Source organism: Sinocyclocheilus rhinocerous, unplaced genomic scaffold, assembly GCF_001515625.1.
Source record: "Sinocyclocheilus rhinocerous isolate Xijiao unplaced genomic scaffold, SAMN03320098_v1.1 scaffold26, whole genome shotgun sequence".
Classification (NCBI taxonomy): domain Eukaryota; kingdom Metazoa; phylum Chordata; class Actinopteri; order Cypriniformes; family Cyprinidae; genus Sinocyclocheilus; species Sinocyclocheilus rhinocerous.
This window is the reverse complement of record NW_015648545.1, coordinates 269,720-287,724: the sequence shown is the minus strand read 5'-3', so window position 1 is coordinate 287,724 and position 18,005 is coordinate 269,720. Positions and strand designations below refer to the sequence as shown.

Below are 18,005 nucleotides of genomic sequence, written 5' to 3'. Positions count from 1 at the left end.
AACATATTCTGTTACACCAAATACACCAAATAATGATCTTTAAAAAAAGCATCATATGACCCCTTTAAATACAGATTTTTTTAATCCAAATACAAAAAACGAAAATACTGAGATATATACCGTTTATCGCGAATCGGCCAAAAAATACAGAGATATGAATTTTTGCCCATGTCGCCCAGACCTAATAAACACTCAAAAACTGAGATGTATACAAACTTTTTAATTGCACATAAGGCAATTTTTTCAGTTTTATGAAATAATTATGTTTCTACTCCAGTTCATTGTTGAAATATAAATATTTAACCAGTGGCTGTCAGAAAAACTTGAATTATTCAAACATACAATAAATAAAACATCACTAACCGTTTAAGTAAAAATACAGTGAATATGTTATATATGTGTATGTGTAATATATACTGTATGTGTGCATATATTTAGCAGAATGCTCTTATAGAGTTATTTTTCCTAGGTGGCTAAAAATCTATAGACATGAAATGGATTTTCTGAGATAAATGTAAAGTTACATGACATTGTTTATTTGAGGTTTTTCTGCTGTTGAAACACTGACTAACCAATTACATGAGACATGATACATTTCAGTAAGTTGTATTGTTTCTTTTAACATAATTTCTGGTGTTCGTTCATGATTATTTTGTTCTATAACTAGTAGTAAAGAGGAAGAGATTGGTTCATGACACATGCGCTTGAACTGAGGTGGCTACAGCGATCTATCACACCATATTAAAGAGTGCTAAAACGGTATTCATTGTTTGAATTTTAATGATAAATCTTACAGAATTTGAAAGCTGAGTCTTTGTTTCATATCAAAAGTAATAAAGCTTATTGTGATTATTGGATGTGAGGTGCTACAAATAATGTTTAGTGTTAATAATGTTAAGTTTTGATAGTGCTTCAACTGAAAACAGCATAGACTAAAAGATCGATTCTTGGGATTTAAGAATTAATATTGGTTCATCAAAATTAGGATCAATTTATATCGATATTGTCACCCCAGTCCTACTTTATAGGCAATAATTGGTCTACCAACTCTCGACCTGCTGTGTATGAAAGACTCAGTCACTCATCTAGATCCAGACATGTTGACTGACCTCCCAAACTTCCAACTTAAGACTCTTCATAAGACACACACTTTAAAAAATGTACTTTCATTAAAGTGATTATTGGATGTGAGGTGCTACAAATAATGTTTAGTGTTAATAATGTTAAGTTTTGATAGTGCTTCAACTGAAAACAGCATAGACTAAAAGATCGATTCTTGGGATTTAAGAATTAATATTGGTTCATCAAAATTAGGATCAATTTATATCGATATTGTCACCCCAGTCCTACTTTATAGGCAATAATTGGTCTACCAACTCTCGACCTGCTGTGTATGAAAGACTCAGTCACTCATCTAGATCCAGACATGTTGACTGACCTCCCAAACTTCCAACTTAAGATACCCTTCATAAGACACACACTTTAAAAAATGTACTTTCATTAAACTGGTGGAGCAAAAGAAAAAAGGTCATCCTCAAATCTGTCAGGTGACTACAGATGTCTACTAATAAACCAGACAGCATTTATACTGAAAGCTCATGGCTTGGATCTAGCACTTGATTTTTTTAATCTGTTTTCCTCCAGCTGGAGTAATTGATAGTGCACTCTTTGTGTTTGCTAACGTTAATATGGCAGAAAAGCATCTGTAAAGAAAATATGAAAATGATCGTAGCTTTGGAAATATCAGCCCATATAATTATGAACATAGCTGTTACTCTTTTTATCTCTACGTGCTCTCATTCACTGAGAGAGACATTTCATGTGATTTAATCAAAATCTACCAACACTATCCTCACAGAAATGGTGCACAAAGTCGAACTTGGTTGTGTTTCGCAGCCTGTGGCAGAAGTTCTCCCTCTCTTTTTTTTTTTCCCCTTTTCTTTTCCTGGCCTCAGTTTTACTGCTTGCTGAAGTGAACCATGGCTTGGCATTTTTTCAGTCTCCGCCTGTTCCTCTTCCCCTGTTTCACAGACTCTTCTGATACTGTCTCCAGGCAGCTATAAACTATCCACTCTCTACAATTCTCAGAAAGAGAAGGCCCCTTAAATTTCCCCCCGGCTCCTTACCCTGAACGTTCTTTCATATAATTAGTCGAGGGCTAGTTAAGGCCTCCGATCTCAGCCTGTATTAAAGGCTGAATCTTTCCCATGATGCTTTGGCCTGTTTAAATACTAGGCATATTGTTACTTGGACTGTACAACAGGCTTTATCAGCACATTATGCATTTTATTGTGACGGACAAAATTCAAGAATAATTTAGGTTTAATAAACACTCTAGGTCATGTTGTGATCAATTTTATTTCGATTAATTATGCAGCCCTAACTGGGAGTAGAAATTTGGGAATGATGCCCACTAGAGATGAACGGATATTACTATTCTGGCTGATATTGATAAGCTGATATTCATTTTCATGTTATAGCCAATAACCAATAAAAGGGTATATAATTAAATTCTGTATTTTCTTTAAAGGAAAAGTAAAATACTAGAGACTAAAATCAATCCATCCATTAATTGTTCAAATTTAAACAGTAGCTGTCAGAAAAACATCAGAAATTTGACAGATTTATTCAAACATACATAAAATAAGACATCACTAATGGGTTAAATAACAATACAATAAATATGTAATATAGTGCATATTTACAAATGTAAAAAAAAAATGTGTGTGTGTGTATTTGATTAACAAATTTATGGACATTGAATTGCTTTCCTGAGGTAAATGTAATGTTATGTGACTTTTTTTATTTTTTACAATCTGTTTTATTGATGTTTAAAAACTAAAATTAATTGTTTAAAATACAAGTGAATTTAGGCATTACAACATAATAATGTACAGTGTGGAAAATGGATGTTTATTTTGAGATTTGCTAAACATTTAATGGTGTAATTAAATTATTAGTGTTTGAAAGGTTAACTTTAAGTGATTTAATGCAAGATGGTTCCTTCAAAAACATAAAAAAATCTTACTGACCCCAAACTTTTGAATGGTAGTATACATTAGATATATTTTTTCAATATTTTAGTCTGTCAAAATTCAGATTTTTTTTTTTCCTTTTTCGTTTCTGTCTTACTTTTCTGTTGCACTCCGTCAGTGCAGAAAGCCTGTCAGGCCTGAAGCCGATTATTCTCAACAAAAAGAAACTTGAGCTATATAAGACTGTCTCTTGTAGTTGCAGCTTTTGTGTGTTGTGTTTCTTAATACCGTTTGCACTGCATTAAGATTCAAACATGTTGAGAGGTTTAGAGCTCCAGTGAAAGGAAATGGTCTAGGCCTTCGGTTAGCTATGAATGAGGTGTCCAGATTACTGAACTGCACAAAGCAATGTGGGTGAAAGTTGTCTTACATAATCATATTCTCAGAGTACAAAGACATCATTTTCCATTAGTAGAGCAATGCCAAATCAAAGTTAATGAACACATCGAGCAAAAAACCAAACCGCAAACACAAGTACAACTGCAAAGTCATGCGGTGTGGCCTACCAAAAGGTAGGCTGTTGTTTAACTTAAATTCAGCAGGGATAAAATGATAAACAACAGAAGAAAAGTTGCTTACTTTTGTTAGCCTACCATATAAGCACAGATATGATTGAATTTGCCTTGACAGTAGCTGTGAAGAAGTGACAGCCGAATAAAGCAAGCTGTTGCTGTAATCATATCATTAGTGTTTGCAGTTGTTTTTTTTCCCAGGGCACATTCAGTTGCAGGCCAGCCAGAATGCAGACTACCAAGACGACTATAATTGGGTAATGATTAGTTAGTTCTCTCTCCAAAAACCAACAATGACTGGAGGGCCACAGCTGTTTTTCCTAAAAGCAGTATTTTGCACAAAAACCCCTGCTGAGCATTTGAGTGTTTGTGCCAGTGAGTTTGCAGCTATAGTTTAGTTTGTTTATTAGTGAAGGAATATATTTAGGTTGTTTTTTATATTTTGTTATCAGTGACCACCCTGTAGAGAAAGCAGTCATTTGTCAATGACCAAACAAGAGTGTCCACGATAAAGAAAAGGAAACTGCTTTTAAAATGTTTTGTTTAAAACGCATGTGAAACTACTTTTCATTTCATGGCTTTCATTCTTTTAATTAAAAAAATCTAATCAAATTTGTTTTCTTCATTATGAGATAAGGACAAATCACTTTCTAGACATTTTTGCCTAGTTAAACAATCTCTTGGACATTTTGGAGATGCCGCTCAAATGAAAATGAAATAAATTTTAATCCTGAAATGAAACAAAAAGGTCACTAGACGAGGTGTTTTAAAGTCATTGTTTAAATTGCATTTATAATGTATTTCTGAATAAATAAATAGATCCGGACAAAAACAATGGTGTCGTGATGTCACCTATGAAGACAACCAGACAATGTACAGAAAATTAATTCTGTCCATGGTTCAGATGTATTGTCAATAGAGACTGATGAATTATAATCATGCATAATTGAAAGTAGGAGTGTCAGTATGTGTAAAACAGTCTTTTAAATTTGTACTTGACAAAGAAATCGTAGTCTAAAGTTGCAAATAAAATAATCTTAATTTTGTTCTTTTTAATTATGCTGTATTACAGAAACAACCTAACCCTTTACTATTTGTTTAGTAACCATGGTAATTTCACAGCAAATAAAGCAATAAGCCCCAAGAAGCCGTGGTTTACAGTATATTTATAACAGCTAAGGGGCGTTGTTAGGCACGACGCGAAGTGGAGTGCCTAAAACCCCCTTAGCTGTTATAAATTCACTGTAAACCACGGCTTCACGGGGCTTATTGCTTTTATAAAACTGTTATTCCATATACGTAGTAAGGTTTCACAGAATAAAACAGAGCAAATAAAGTGTAATGATATAAATAAAAACAGTATTCTTCCACCAAACAATGTAGTTCCTCAGAAACAGTTGTGGTTCCAACAAAGTGGTTGCCGAGCAACACACAGAAGTAAACAAAGGTGTATGTTTGTAGTGTAAAGCCCCGTTCACACCAAGAATGATAACTATAAAGATAACGATATTAGCATCCACACCAGTGAACGATATCGTCTGTTTATTCTAAGCGCACGCACGTCTGCCGCTTTAAATTCTTGATCTCGTTACAGCAGGATGGATTCTGATTGGCTGTCAATTTTTTATCGTTCATCAGCTGGAGAAAAATCATTTTGAAAGTGATTCCAACGATATCGTTTCTCTGTGCCTTTATCGTTATAGTTGTGGTGTGTACTCTGCTATTCTTTAATATTGGGAATGATTTTTAGAACTATATCTTTATCGTTATCTTTATAGTTATCGTCCTTGGTGTAAACAGGCCTTAATTTACAACAGCTTCGAACTGTTCAACCAATCAGAATCAAGGACCGGAACTATCCGTTTTATAAAAGAACTTTTAATTCAAGAATTAAGTTAGGAAGTTTCTGTAATGCGTCCCCAGGAAAGCAAAGATATAACATGGATTAAGAGTAAAACATGGATTCACGTCCGTGTCATGTTAAATGTGCGAGATGAGGAAAGATTGAGGGCGGAAGAGGCAGGCTTCATGTCCGTAAGAGGGAAAAGCGAGCAAAGTTCCATGTTTAACGTGCAGTGGAAAAGTGGAATGTGCTGACATGGCACTTCGTCTGAACTCCAAAATTAATAATCAGACGTGGTTTAGCCTTGCACTGCCAGGAGGCGAAGGCAGCCAAACTCTGGCCCCTTTGTGGTGGGCCTGAAAAGGAGGGTCTGGCACATGGCCAGTGGGGTTTTGCTTGTTCAGGATTTTTGATTAAATCGTTTATTGTGCTCCACTCACGCAAATGACCAAGGCAGCTCTTGCTCTAGAAGGGGTAGAATAAGACAGGAGGAAACGTTCATAGTTTTTTTCACCAGTAAAAAGCTTTTGTATGATAAAGAAATTTTTTTTTTTCTTTGTTTTCTTTGTGTAGCTCCATCCATTTAGTTTTTCCTATTATCTTTTACTATGTAATTTTGTAATGCGTTCAAACGTCTACTTAGATATTTTGGTTCGTTTTTGTGTTTAAGTGTTTTATATGAATGCAAGAGGTATTCAAAGGGTTTTAACCAATAGAACAAGCAAGAAACCATATGCAAATATACATCCCAAAGCCATCACTCTACCTAAGACAGAGACGTGGCCTGCGTTGAGTTCAGCACTGGCTCTGAGGAGCAAAAATACCCCGATTTTATAGAAGAGCCTTCTCATTACATCACGTCAACAGCCTTCTGCGCTAGACAGTTGCTGCTTTTGGCAGCTTTAGTATTCCACGAAGGACTGCACATTTAGCACTATATTTAAAAAAGGTAACCGGCAAGTCAAAGTCAAATTTAAAACATTGGCCTCGGGACAGTGAGTCACAACAGTAGGTAGAGAAGGCTGCAGTCTTGCAAACCACAATTCAAAAATGACAATGAAGAGTGCCAGAGTAAATGCTGGTGTTAAGAAACATTTTACTTCAGATTTGGATTTTACATTATATAGGGCACTCATTTCATTTAGAAAATAAATTTAATCCTATGGTATCCTAATGACATTATGCTCTTTTTTTTTGGTCTGAGTCTATTATTGTGATAACTGTAATTAGAAATGCATTAAATATGCAAATCATTCACACCGTGAAATGAATACACTTCTTATATAATAAACATGCTTTTAATTTTTGAATTAAAATTAGTTTTGATCATTTCTAAAAAACAGTGATACAACTGTCCTGTTATCATATTGAAGATAAAACCTTATGAAAAGAAAACCATATTAGATAGTTTGGCATAATCTTGTATTATTTCCTAGGAAAAAAAAAAACATTCTTAGCTACTTATTAATATTTGAAAAACGTTTGCCTGCCAAATCAAAGCTATGTTGCGTAGACAAAACGCAGGGAAATTAAACAAACAACAGGAAGTGATAGCAGAGAGGGGACCCCTGCAGACCCTCATGACTGTCAAAGTCAATAAGTCTCTTAAAGTATCAGATAATTTGAGCTTTTTATCACAAAGCAAAAGTTTGTTGCAAGTTGTAAAATGTCATGTGTGCTGTGATTCCCCAAAACCGATTATTTTTGACTTAATGTAAACAGACTTCTTTAAAAATATATTTAAAAACTTAAATGTCAGTTATATTCACATGTAATCAAGGTGTAAGAAAAATGTTACCACCTTTTACTTGATGTTTACACCATGTTTATGTAATTTAATTTAAACGTCTGTTTAAAAAAAATAAATAAATAGTATAATAGTTTTTGAAAGGCTTTTCCTTTTCTATCTTGGACACTCTTATTTGTACGAAAAGTTCAGAGAATGATACATTTTTGTAGTTGTTATAAGCAGAGGTTTGAGGGAAATTGTCTTTTTCTTTTCTCTCTGCCATTTCAGTTGCTCCAGTCCTGGACTTGACCAAACAGTTCACACACCCGGAAACAACTGCTCCTAATCTTATGAAGTTGGTCGAAGCAATTGAGCGGACAGGTAATACTTTTGTGTCACTGAATGTCATGTAAGGGGCTTTATTGTTTGTGGTTTGTTTGTTAGAGAGCCTGACACATGATACGGAGCGCAAATCCAGAGCGAGCAGGAATCCCTGCAGAGCGCCTCCAGCCACAAGAAGGAACGAAAATATAAATGCATTGAAATTATCTGTTTTTTAAAATGATTTTATTTTTGAATAGATATTTCCACATTGAAAATAATATTGAAACCCGAGGTGTGAAATGTTTCTTATTAGACCATATGGCAGTTATTAACATCCAGATTTCCTCTTTCACTGTAAGCCATCCCTCTCTTTCTCCCTTGAGCGAGAGACTGAGCGACGCTCGGACTGTCTGGCTCGACTGAAGCCGTCTTCTCACTTCTTCACAGACTAAAGCGAGGCTCAGGGATTCAGCTGGGCTGTTTTCCCAGTTCTCCCGATAGCGTGACTGGATATATTTATATCTCTGGGCTTTTACATTTAATGTTTATATGTAACTGCTCCTCTAATCCAAGCTGGCATGGAAGATCTATTTTTGAGAGATGAGCTAACGCCTCAATTTTCTGCTAGGTCTGGACTCCAGGACACTATACAGGACATCCACTGCTTCAGCCTCTGACAGACAGAGCCCTGCTGGTAAGTTTAATCGCAGTTCTCATCCTTTGCCACATAGGTATGCACTACCTGTGCAGGAGAAGACAGTTGGCTGTCTTTTTGATTTTGATTGTTTTAATGTTTTGTGTGTTATTCTTAGTAGCTGTAAGTCTTTCTGTTCTGCTCATTTTAGTCTAGATATCAGCTTGCGTACATTGCTTAAATATCTATCTATCTATCTATCTATCTGTCGTCTGTCTGTCTGTCTGTCTGTCCTCTATCTATCTATCTATCTATCTGTCATCTATATATCTATCTGTCTATCTATCTGTCATCTGTCTATCTATCTATCTGTCATCTATCTATCTATCTATCTGTCTGTCTGTCTGTCTTCTGTCTATCTATCTATCTATCTATCTGTCTGTCTTCTATCTGTCTATCTGTCTATCTATCTATCTATCTGTCTGTCTTCTATCTGTCTATCTATCTATCTATCTATCTATCTGTCATCTTTCTATCTATCTATCTATCTATCTATCTGTCATCTATCTATCTATCTGTCTATCTATCTGTCTATCTATCTGTCTGTCTGTCTGTCTATCATAGTATAAAATGAAATAAATGTATTTAAAAATAGATTTAAGTAATAAATATATATTTTATCATAATATAAAATATAAGCATTATTGTTTAAATAATCCTAAATAGAAAAATAATTACTTATTTAAATCTGTCTATCAATCTATATATCAAGAAATTAATAAATACATGTCTCTATTTAAAAATATATATTTTATTGTATGTAATATTTATTGTATCATATAAAATATAAGCATTATTGTTTAAATAATTCTGGATATGAAATAAGTGTAATTATCCGTCTATCAATCTGTATATCAAGAAAGTAATACATACGTTTTTAAATATCTATCTATCTATCTATCTATCTTTAATTTTACATCATAACGTTTGTGTAATTATTTAAAATATTTTAAAACATTACTTCCAAGTTTAAATTTGACTTTGAAGATTAGATTTTAAATTAGATTAATGAAGTCTCAGGCTTTTGGATTCCACTGTATATACTATAAAAAAAAAAAACAATGTGATAAGTAGGACTGGTACGGCAAAGTAAAATGTGGTTAATGGTTAGATAATGTTTACCGGCGATTTGCTATTTGGTTACCATAAGTTCCAGCATATTTCTGTAACTCTGTTTGAAATGGATGTTTTGGATTAGATAATGTGTATCTTGCTGTGACTGGTCATTTATAATATGTGCATCATGATGAGACCAGTCATTTGTCGTTGTGCAGAGCTGCAGGAGTTGGACGTGGGACAGTGGGACATTCATGCACTCTCGGAGGCTCTCGTTCGGTACCTGCAGGAACTTCCTGCCCCCATCATCCCTCCCTCTGTTTATACAGACCTTCAGGCAGCAGTGCAACTAGAATCAGGTATGTGCTACTTTTCACTCATCAGTGCAGGCCGAAGGAGCACCGTGTGTAGAAAGTAACAGAACTCAGCGAGCAAACAGCTCAGAGTGTCTGCCATGTGTCTTTGCCTGAGCATGTCATTCATGAATAGACGTTTCCTCCGTGAGGAGACAAGAGCAGCTGCTGCAGGTACTGGAGAAGCCTGAAGTTCCACTGCAGAACCTTCTGACGCTGCATTATTTGCTCAAACACCTGGAGAAGGTCTGCCAGCGCGCTGCGCAGAACGGCCTCGACATTCACACCCTCGGCCAAATCTTTGGCCCTCTGTTGATCAGGGACCCTGTGAGCGGGTGAGCGGGATGTTTCTTTTCTTTTATTTCTATTGGCTGGAGACAAATTCTGGAAATCCATTACTGTAGCAGTAATGGATAGGATAAGTAGCGTCTGTGCAAACCATCTTCATTTCTGTGTGTTTGATTTACAGGTCAGAGGAAGATGAGGGGTTTCCCGTGATTGCAGTTGAGAGACTTCTTTTGGAGAGAATTTGGGAACAAGAGCCGACTCCTCCCGGTGAGTCACATGTGTCATTTTTGCTATTGTGTATAATAGCTAAGCTTTTTTCATTCTCAGATTAGACTGTTTTCAGGGTGGATTTACCCGGGTAATCTGTGTTTTCAAATCTTTCAAACCATGCCAATCATGATCTGATACCCTTGTGAAAGACCCCTGTCTTAAAATAGAAATGTAGCGCAATATAGATCCTTTTATATTCTCTCCAAAACAGTAAGAGTGATATGAAAGTAGTTGTTTTTCCAATTTTAAGTAATTGGCTTTAAAGCCAAAGCTAATGATTAAGAGACTATCTGGAAATTATTTACTTTATTTACTAAGCTGACAGTGTATTTTCACTTGCTTTTATTTATGTCTGTAAACCTAAAGATAAATATTTTCAGTTAAATAAATTTATATAATGCTTTTCACAGTAAAATTTTTCTTGTTGAAGTTAAAAGCAACTGTGGTCAAGAATCTCCCTATGGATGCAGCCTTGGTTACACTTCAGTAAACAATTTTATATCAGTTTTTCCATGTTTATGTAGCTGCATATTTTATTAATTTATTTATTTTGCAGTACTGCCCGCTTTCATTATAAGTGTATTTACAGGTAACATGCCTATTTGTTACCCTGAGGAATGCGTTTAAATATTGTGGTAATCGATAATGCCACAGATGCAGTATATGTCTAATAAGATGGAAAAACCCAGAATATTCAGCTCTAAATTTTTATATGGATGTGTGTATACTATCATTGAAAAATGTGGGGTTAGTAAGAATTCTTTTAAAGTAATTAATGCTTTCATTTAGCAAGGATGCATTGTTGATCAAAAGTGACCTAATATAATGTTACAAAGGATTTATAATATTATAAAAGATATATAATTCTCCAAAGAATCCTGAAAAAATGTCATGGTTTTCACAAAAATATTAAATGTTTCTTGCGCAACAAATCAGCATATTAGAATGATTTCTGAAGGATTATCGGACACAGAAGACTGGAGTAATGATTCTGAAAATTCAGTAAACACATTTTACAATACATTAAAACGGTTATTTTGAGTTGTAATAATATTTCACAATATGACTGCTAATAAATATAACAATAAATGCAGCCTTGTTGAGCTTAAACATTTTATTTCAATAACACACAATCTTTTTGACCCATTAAAAAATGCAGTATGGATTTGCATTTTTTTTTTTTTTTAATACCAAAAAAGCTTTATCTTCCCTGTAGTGTAGACTTAAACTCTACTACAGAAGTGAAAACTTCATGTTGTTGTTTAATATCCAGGCTAGTAACTGAAAAGGTTGCAGGGCTGATCCCTGAGCGATCACCATTACGCCCTTGAGCAAGACAGGTGGCTCCAGAGACACTGTGCCTGTAATATAATGTTGCACGTTTCTATAGTGACGAAGCATGAAAGTCGTGAAAGCAAATGTTGGCCCCAGTCGTGTGGGGATAAATAAAAATGTATTTATTTTAATCATAAATATTTGTATCTTATTTGCCTTGTTTATCCAGCTCTCCCTCCTAAACCGCCCAAAGCCAAAGCCATGGCCTCATCTGTGACCAATGGAAACAACAGCTTACTGAGTGAAGCTGAATGGTACTGGGGAGACATTTCAAGGTAAATCACTGACAAAATTACCTATACAGCTGTAATTAAGATTGTCACACATTTCTGTATATGATGAATCTGTATTTGATGCCCGTGGTTTTAGAGAGGAGGTGAATGAGAAGTTGAGAGACACTCCTGATGGTACGTTCCTGGTGCGGGACGCATCAAGCAAAGTCCAGGGAGAGTATACCTTGACCCTCAGGTGAGCGCCTCCTCAGACCAAACAGTGGTTCGTGTGATATCTAATAGGAGATGAATACTTTGCGTAGGTGTGCTGCTGTATCATTCGTTTGATATGCATCATTACCAAGAGAAATTTCTAACAGAGACAAGACATGATCAAAGCCTTGTGTTGTTTATTCCAGGAAAGGAGGCAATAACAAACTGATCAAGATTTTTCACCGCGGGGGGAAGTATGGCTTCTCAGAGCCTCTTACTTTTCTCTCTGTGGTGGAGCTCATCAACCACTACCGGCATGAGTCGCTGGCCCAATACAACGCCAAGCTGGACACTCGCCTGCTCTTCCCTGTGTCTAAATATCAGCAGGTATGATCCTCCATTCTGATCAAACTGATGGCACAGTCTTTATGTTAAAGTGGTAGTTCATGAAAAAAGTATTTGTCTTTATTTACTCACCCTTATATTCCAAAATGATTTTTTTAAGAATCTTCACATGGAACTTTTTCCATACAATGTCAGATCATAGTGATCACAAACTTTCAGTGTCCAAAAAAACAAAAAAAACAAATCATCAAAATGTCTTGAGACTTCTGCATCCATTCTCATTCCCTTCATCTAGCTGTTTTTGAACCCAATGATGTATCTTAATGTAAATGCCCCTTAAAGGGATAGTTCACCCAAAATATAAAAAAAATGCTCTTAATTTGCTCACCCTCAGGTGAGATGTTTAGCTAAAACCATCCCAGCTAACAAAAATACATAACTGTTACGTAACTGCGACGTAATCTGGTGACCAAAGTTACATCGTAACTTTGTGACGTCGTGGCAATGTCGTAGATCAATAGTTGTGTGCTGGTAATGAGTTGGTAATTTTTACAACTATTTATTTTCTATGGGTGGACATGCAGTAGTTTAACCTAATTTGTGACCCTGGATCACAAAACCAGTCTTAAGAAATTGAAATGTATACATCATCTGAAAACTGAATAAATAAGGTTTCCATTGATGTATGGATGTTAGGATCGGACAATATTTGGCCGAGATACAACTATTTGAAAATCTGGAATCTGAGGGTGCAAAAAAATCGAAATACTAAGAAAATCGCCTTTATTTTGACCCATACAATGTATTTTTGGTTATTGCTGCAAATATTCCCCAGCGACTTAAGACTGGTTTTGTGCTCCAGGGTCACATTTATGTCCTCATTTGTCCAAACTAATTTAAAGGCTGTTTCAACAGCTGTGAATGATGAATACAGACACGAAATGAATTAAGGTCATTTATTTCCAAAAATGCACAAATATGAACAATAAAATACACCCAAATTATTAATAAAAACATAGGAAATACAGCATTCAGGACGTTCCGTGCTCAACATCATTATAAACAGATATGCTATGCTAGCAACATTTGCTAGGAGACATTTCAGATAATTAAGGAAAGATACATTGACTCACATTGACTCCATTGTGAAAAAGGCCCAGCAGAGGTTGTACTTTCTTCGCCAGCTGAGGAAGTTCAACCTGCCACAGGAGCTGCTGAAACAGTTCTACTCTGCTATTGACTGTGAAACAGTGGACTTTAATTATATGCATTTATCTGACGCAGTTGTTGAACTGTTGTCAATCCATGTTAATTTTTACCGCGAATAATGCGCTGTCACTTTAATTCAGTGCGTGCAGCAGGGCAGAAATAGACTCCGTGCGGAAACGATAGCAGCATGACTGCTGCAGATGCACCGCTCCTGGAGCGCACTGCCGGACCGCAATCGCGTGCAGTGTGAACGCTCTGATCCGTTAACATGGGCGCGGAAAAAATACGCACCACAGACGGAGTGTGTGAACCTGGCGTTACGTTTGTATGCCCGCCCAGTCTGTTCAGTTCTCCATGCTCTATTTAGGCGCGCTGCATTCCGATTTAGAAATCGCGCACGCTCAAATCACGATTTTATGATGATTTCGATTAATCGCACAGCCCTACTTAGTGGAAGTTGCTTCTCTGATGTTTAAATGGTAATTGCTGTGTGAAATACAGAGTTCTGGTATGAAACTCTAGATGGCGCAGTCCGATAGGTCTAACTCAGTCTGACCTAATGACATCATTATCACATGGCACAGCTGATTGGTTCTCTCCTGTATCGGTAGCCAATGAGCTCGCTGCTCAACATTCAAATATATGACTAGTGCTTGCCGTAGCAGTTGCAGCTTGCTTCAGAAACCCTCCACCTTCCCCAGCTCCACCTGTATAGATCTGCTACGAGGTGATTCATGTATGCTATATGGGGGTTATTTCATGTATGTTATATTTGCAGCAGCAATATTTCTTACATGCTCACAGCAGCATGTTGTGGATGTATTGGCAGTAGCAAGTCTCGGTACTTGCTCTGCCGCAGCAGCAACAGCAGCAGCAGCGTAGCAGATGTATTCCGCCAAGACCAAATACATTAACATTGCCATGTACAGTACCATGCCAATCCCTCCGAGAGTTGTCATGACAGAAATACAGTTTTGCATATCTCTTGCATATCTCTAGTCAACTTGAGGATGAGTAAATAATGAATTTTCATTTTGGGGTGAATAAGGCTTGTGAACACATCTTGTGCTCTGCAGGATCAGGTGGTGAAAGAGGACAGTGTCGAGGCAGTAGGAGAGCAGCTGAAGGTTTATCATGAGCAGTATCAGGAGAAGAGTCGTGAATATGATGTACTGTATGAAGAATACACACGCACATCACAAGTAGGTTGCATTTCATCTCTCCTGCCTATGCATTTGGATCTAATTAACAGTCACTTACGGAGATGATCTGTACGATCTCTCTCAGGAGCTGCAGATGAAACGAACAGCCATAGAGGCCTTTAATGAGACCATAAAGATCTTTGAGGAGCAGTGTGAAACCCAGGAGCGCCTCAGCAGAGAAAGCATTGAGAAGTATCGCCGAGAAGGCAACGACAAGGAGATTGAGAGGTACTTTTGTCTTTCATTACACATCAGAGCACTATAATGCAAAAGATGTGTCCCATAACTCCTTGGCGTTAATTTGAATCGGAGTCATGTTTTGACTTATATATAAGTGGGAAACCTTTTTTTACTGTCTATTCAGAATTCAGAGCAACTCTGAGAAGCTGAAATCCAGAGTGACAGAGATTCATGACAGCAAGAGTAAGTTGGAACTGGACTTGAAGCGACAAGCCACAGACAATCGAGAGATAGACAAGAGGATGAACAGCTTGAAACCAGACCTCATACAGCTGAGGAAGATAAGGGACCAATATCTTGTGTAAGAACACCTCCAATATATGTAAACTATAATATTTCAGATTTTAATGTTTTAACAATTCACTTTATAATGTAAATTTTTTAAATTTAAATTAAAATATATTTATTTACAAAACTGATATGTTGCAAATGTGTTGTCATATGAGCAACCATGTTATTGCATTTTAAAATACTTTTTGTTTTAATGTATTTATTCCTGTGATGGCAAAGCTAAATTTTCAGCAGCCATTACTCCAGTCTTCAGTGTCACATGATCCTTTTAGAAATCATTCTAATATGCCGATTTGGTGCACGTAAGAACACCTCCAATATATGTAAACTATAATATTTCAGATTTTAATGTTTTAACAATTCACTTTATAATGTAAATTTTTTAAATTTAAATTAAAATATATTTATTTACAAAACTGATATGTTGCAAATGTGTTGTCATATGAGCAACCATGTTATTGCATTTTAAAATACTTTTTGTTTTAATGTATTTATTCCTGTGATGGCAAAGCTAAATTTTCAGCAGCCATTACTCCAGTCTTCAGTGTCACATGATCCTTTTAGAAATCATTCTAATATGCCGATTTGGTGCACAAGAAACATTTCTTATTATTATCAATGTCGAAAACAGTTGTGCTGTCTAATATTTTTGTGGAAACCATGATGCATTTTTTAGGATTATTTGATGAATGGGAAGTTCAAAAGAACACCATTTAATGGAGTACAAGAAAGACATTTATAATGTTACAAAAAAATTCTGCAACATATGATCTATTTAATGAACCCTTGATAAATAAAAGTATTAATTCTTTCAACAACCAAAAAAACGTACCGACCCCAAATTTCTGAACGGTAGTATAGATTCACCAGACTGATTAAAACTGTGAATTTGTAAGTTTGTTTGAGTGATTAATTACAAGATCTGGCTCTTAAAAGTTATTTGTTTGTGAACTGGACTATGCTAGTCAAGTTTTCTTACTGTTGAGTGAAGCCAGTAAAGACAACGCTATATAAAAACATTTTGTCTTGACATTATTTTGTGGTATGCAGGCGTAACTGCAAGCTCACAATATAATTTATTTTGTTGTGATGCTGTAAATTCAGCAAAGCGTGTTAGGAAACTGCACTCTGGGTATTTATTCACAGGTAACCATTGCTGATGTTAAAAGCACTGATATTGTCTTTGCAGATGGTTGACTCAGAAAGGCACCAAACAAAGGAAGATCAACGAATGGCTGGGTATAAAGAACGAATCAGAGGAGTAAGTTCTGTTCAGTTTGTCCTTAGATAATGTTTTCAAATAGAAATCTGAATTTGTATGAAGCCAGACCCAGGTCCATTGGTCCTTTTGGGATACCCACAGAACTCCCTGAACTTGACTTAACATTAGATTTTGAACATTTAAACATGGACTGACTGTCTGCTTTTAAAATCATTAGACAAAAGTACTAAAATAAAAAAAGGTTTTACCACAAAACAATGTTGAAACCATGTCAAATATTAAATTGAAAGATCTTACATTGTATTTTAAAGAGATGTAATAGTGGATTTGTTTATTGTTTGTCTTTGTATGTTAAACTACTGTTTTTACCACAAAAATAGACGTTGGTGATGACATGGCATAAAAAATTCAATAAACAGCAAGCAGGAATGTTAAATAATATATTCATTAATAAAACAAAATCGTGATATTTTGGGCAGGTACATCAAATATAGAAAATCATTCCTTTAGAATGATCAGAGTAATCATTCCTTTCAGCTTGTATTCTCTGTTGGATGACGATGACGATCAAGCACATCATGACGAGTGTACCTGGTACGTTGGGGACATCAAGCGCACACAGGCGGAGGATCTCCTGAGAGGCAAACGAGACGGCACCTTCCTCATCAGAGAGAGCCAGACCCAGAAGGGCTCCTTCGCCTGCTCTGTAGTGTGAGTTACTGAAGCACTTCCATATTCACCACATCCAGCATCACATTTGCTGCAGCTATAGTTTGCATCCTATTCAGAACCGGTTCCTTTTTTAAAAAATAATGGAACTGAATGGCATTGATAATCAAATCGTAACACCGAATCTAGAGCGCAAAACATTCAGTGTGACCAGTGTAATCTCATAACAAAACAAACGATTCTAATGAACCAGTTCCTTTTACTAATTCAGAAACCATACATCCTGTATAGTCCAACTCCCCCCAAAAAAAGACTTGTGGTCCAGTTTGTGATTTCTTTGTATTATTGTTTAATATTATTGGATTACATACAGTCTCTAAAAAGACATTAAAAGAGTGTGTGTAAATGCACATTTTTTATGAAATTTGCATGGAATGTTTTAAATGTATTTCCGCTGGTCCTTTAAAAAAAGTCAGTTTGATCAAACTGAAGGCCATAAAACGTCTGAAATATCTTAAATGGTAAAATAAAATCATTTTAAGAGGTTAAATTTGGGGATTGAAAAACAGGAATCATGATATGTTCTCATGTGATTATTCAACTTCAGAAAGCTTTGATAAAGGCTTAAATAAATGTGAGAGCTGCACATTTCAAAGTCAGAATGCACATTCTACAGGCTGACGCTTTCAGAACAGTTCACAAACAATGATTACTGTGCATTTGTGCCAAGCGATTGCTTATGGTCTTGATGAATTACTACAATGTTTACTTCATGATGCTTATATTATAATATGTTGTAGATGGTTGAAAGAGCACATCTTTTATTTCCCTCACCTTTTTGAATGAGCAGCTAGTAAATAGTGATAAGTAGAAAATAGACATTCCAAAATAAGAGTCCCTTTGCATTTTAGGCTTGTTTATAATTGAAAGACTCGCATCTTTTTTTAGGATATTATTGGTGTT

General features: G+C 35.8%; 1 protein-coding gene across 1 annotated transcript in view; it reads left to right on the top strand.

The window, feature by feature from the left end:
- The window catches only part of LOC107709897 (phosphatidylinositol 3-kinase regulatory subunit gamma-like), a 29,640-nt gene that overhangs the window by 10,026 nt on the left and 1,609 nt on the right, over positions 1-18,005 (top strand). Inside the window, exons 3-15 of the mRNA XM_016514566.1 lie at positions 7,408-7,500; positions 8,072-8,137; positions 9,412-9,552; positions 9,683-9,881; positions 10,016-10,101; positions 11,609-11,714; positions 11,809-11,907; positions 12,071-12,251; positions 14,495-14,620; positions 14,706-14,848; positions 14,985-15,161; positions 16,341-16,412; positions 16,911-17,084. Of these exons, the coding sequence (XP_016370052.1) occupies positions 7,408-7,500; positions 8,072-8,137; positions 9,412-9,552; positions 9,683-9,881; positions 10,016-10,101; positions 11,609-11,714; positions 11,809-11,907; positions 12,071-12,251; positions 14,495-14,620; positions 14,706-14,848; positions 14,985-15,161; positions 16,341-16,412; positions 16,911-17,084 (1,663 nt within the window). The remainder of the gene's footprint in view (positions 1-7,407; positions 7,501-8,071; positions 8,138-9,411; positions 9,553-9,682; positions 9,882-10,015; positions 10,102-11,608; positions 11,715-11,808; positions 11,908-12,070; positions 12,252-14,494; positions 14,621-14,705; positions 14,849-14,984; positions 15,162-16,340; positions 16,413-16,910; positions 17,085-18,005) is intronic.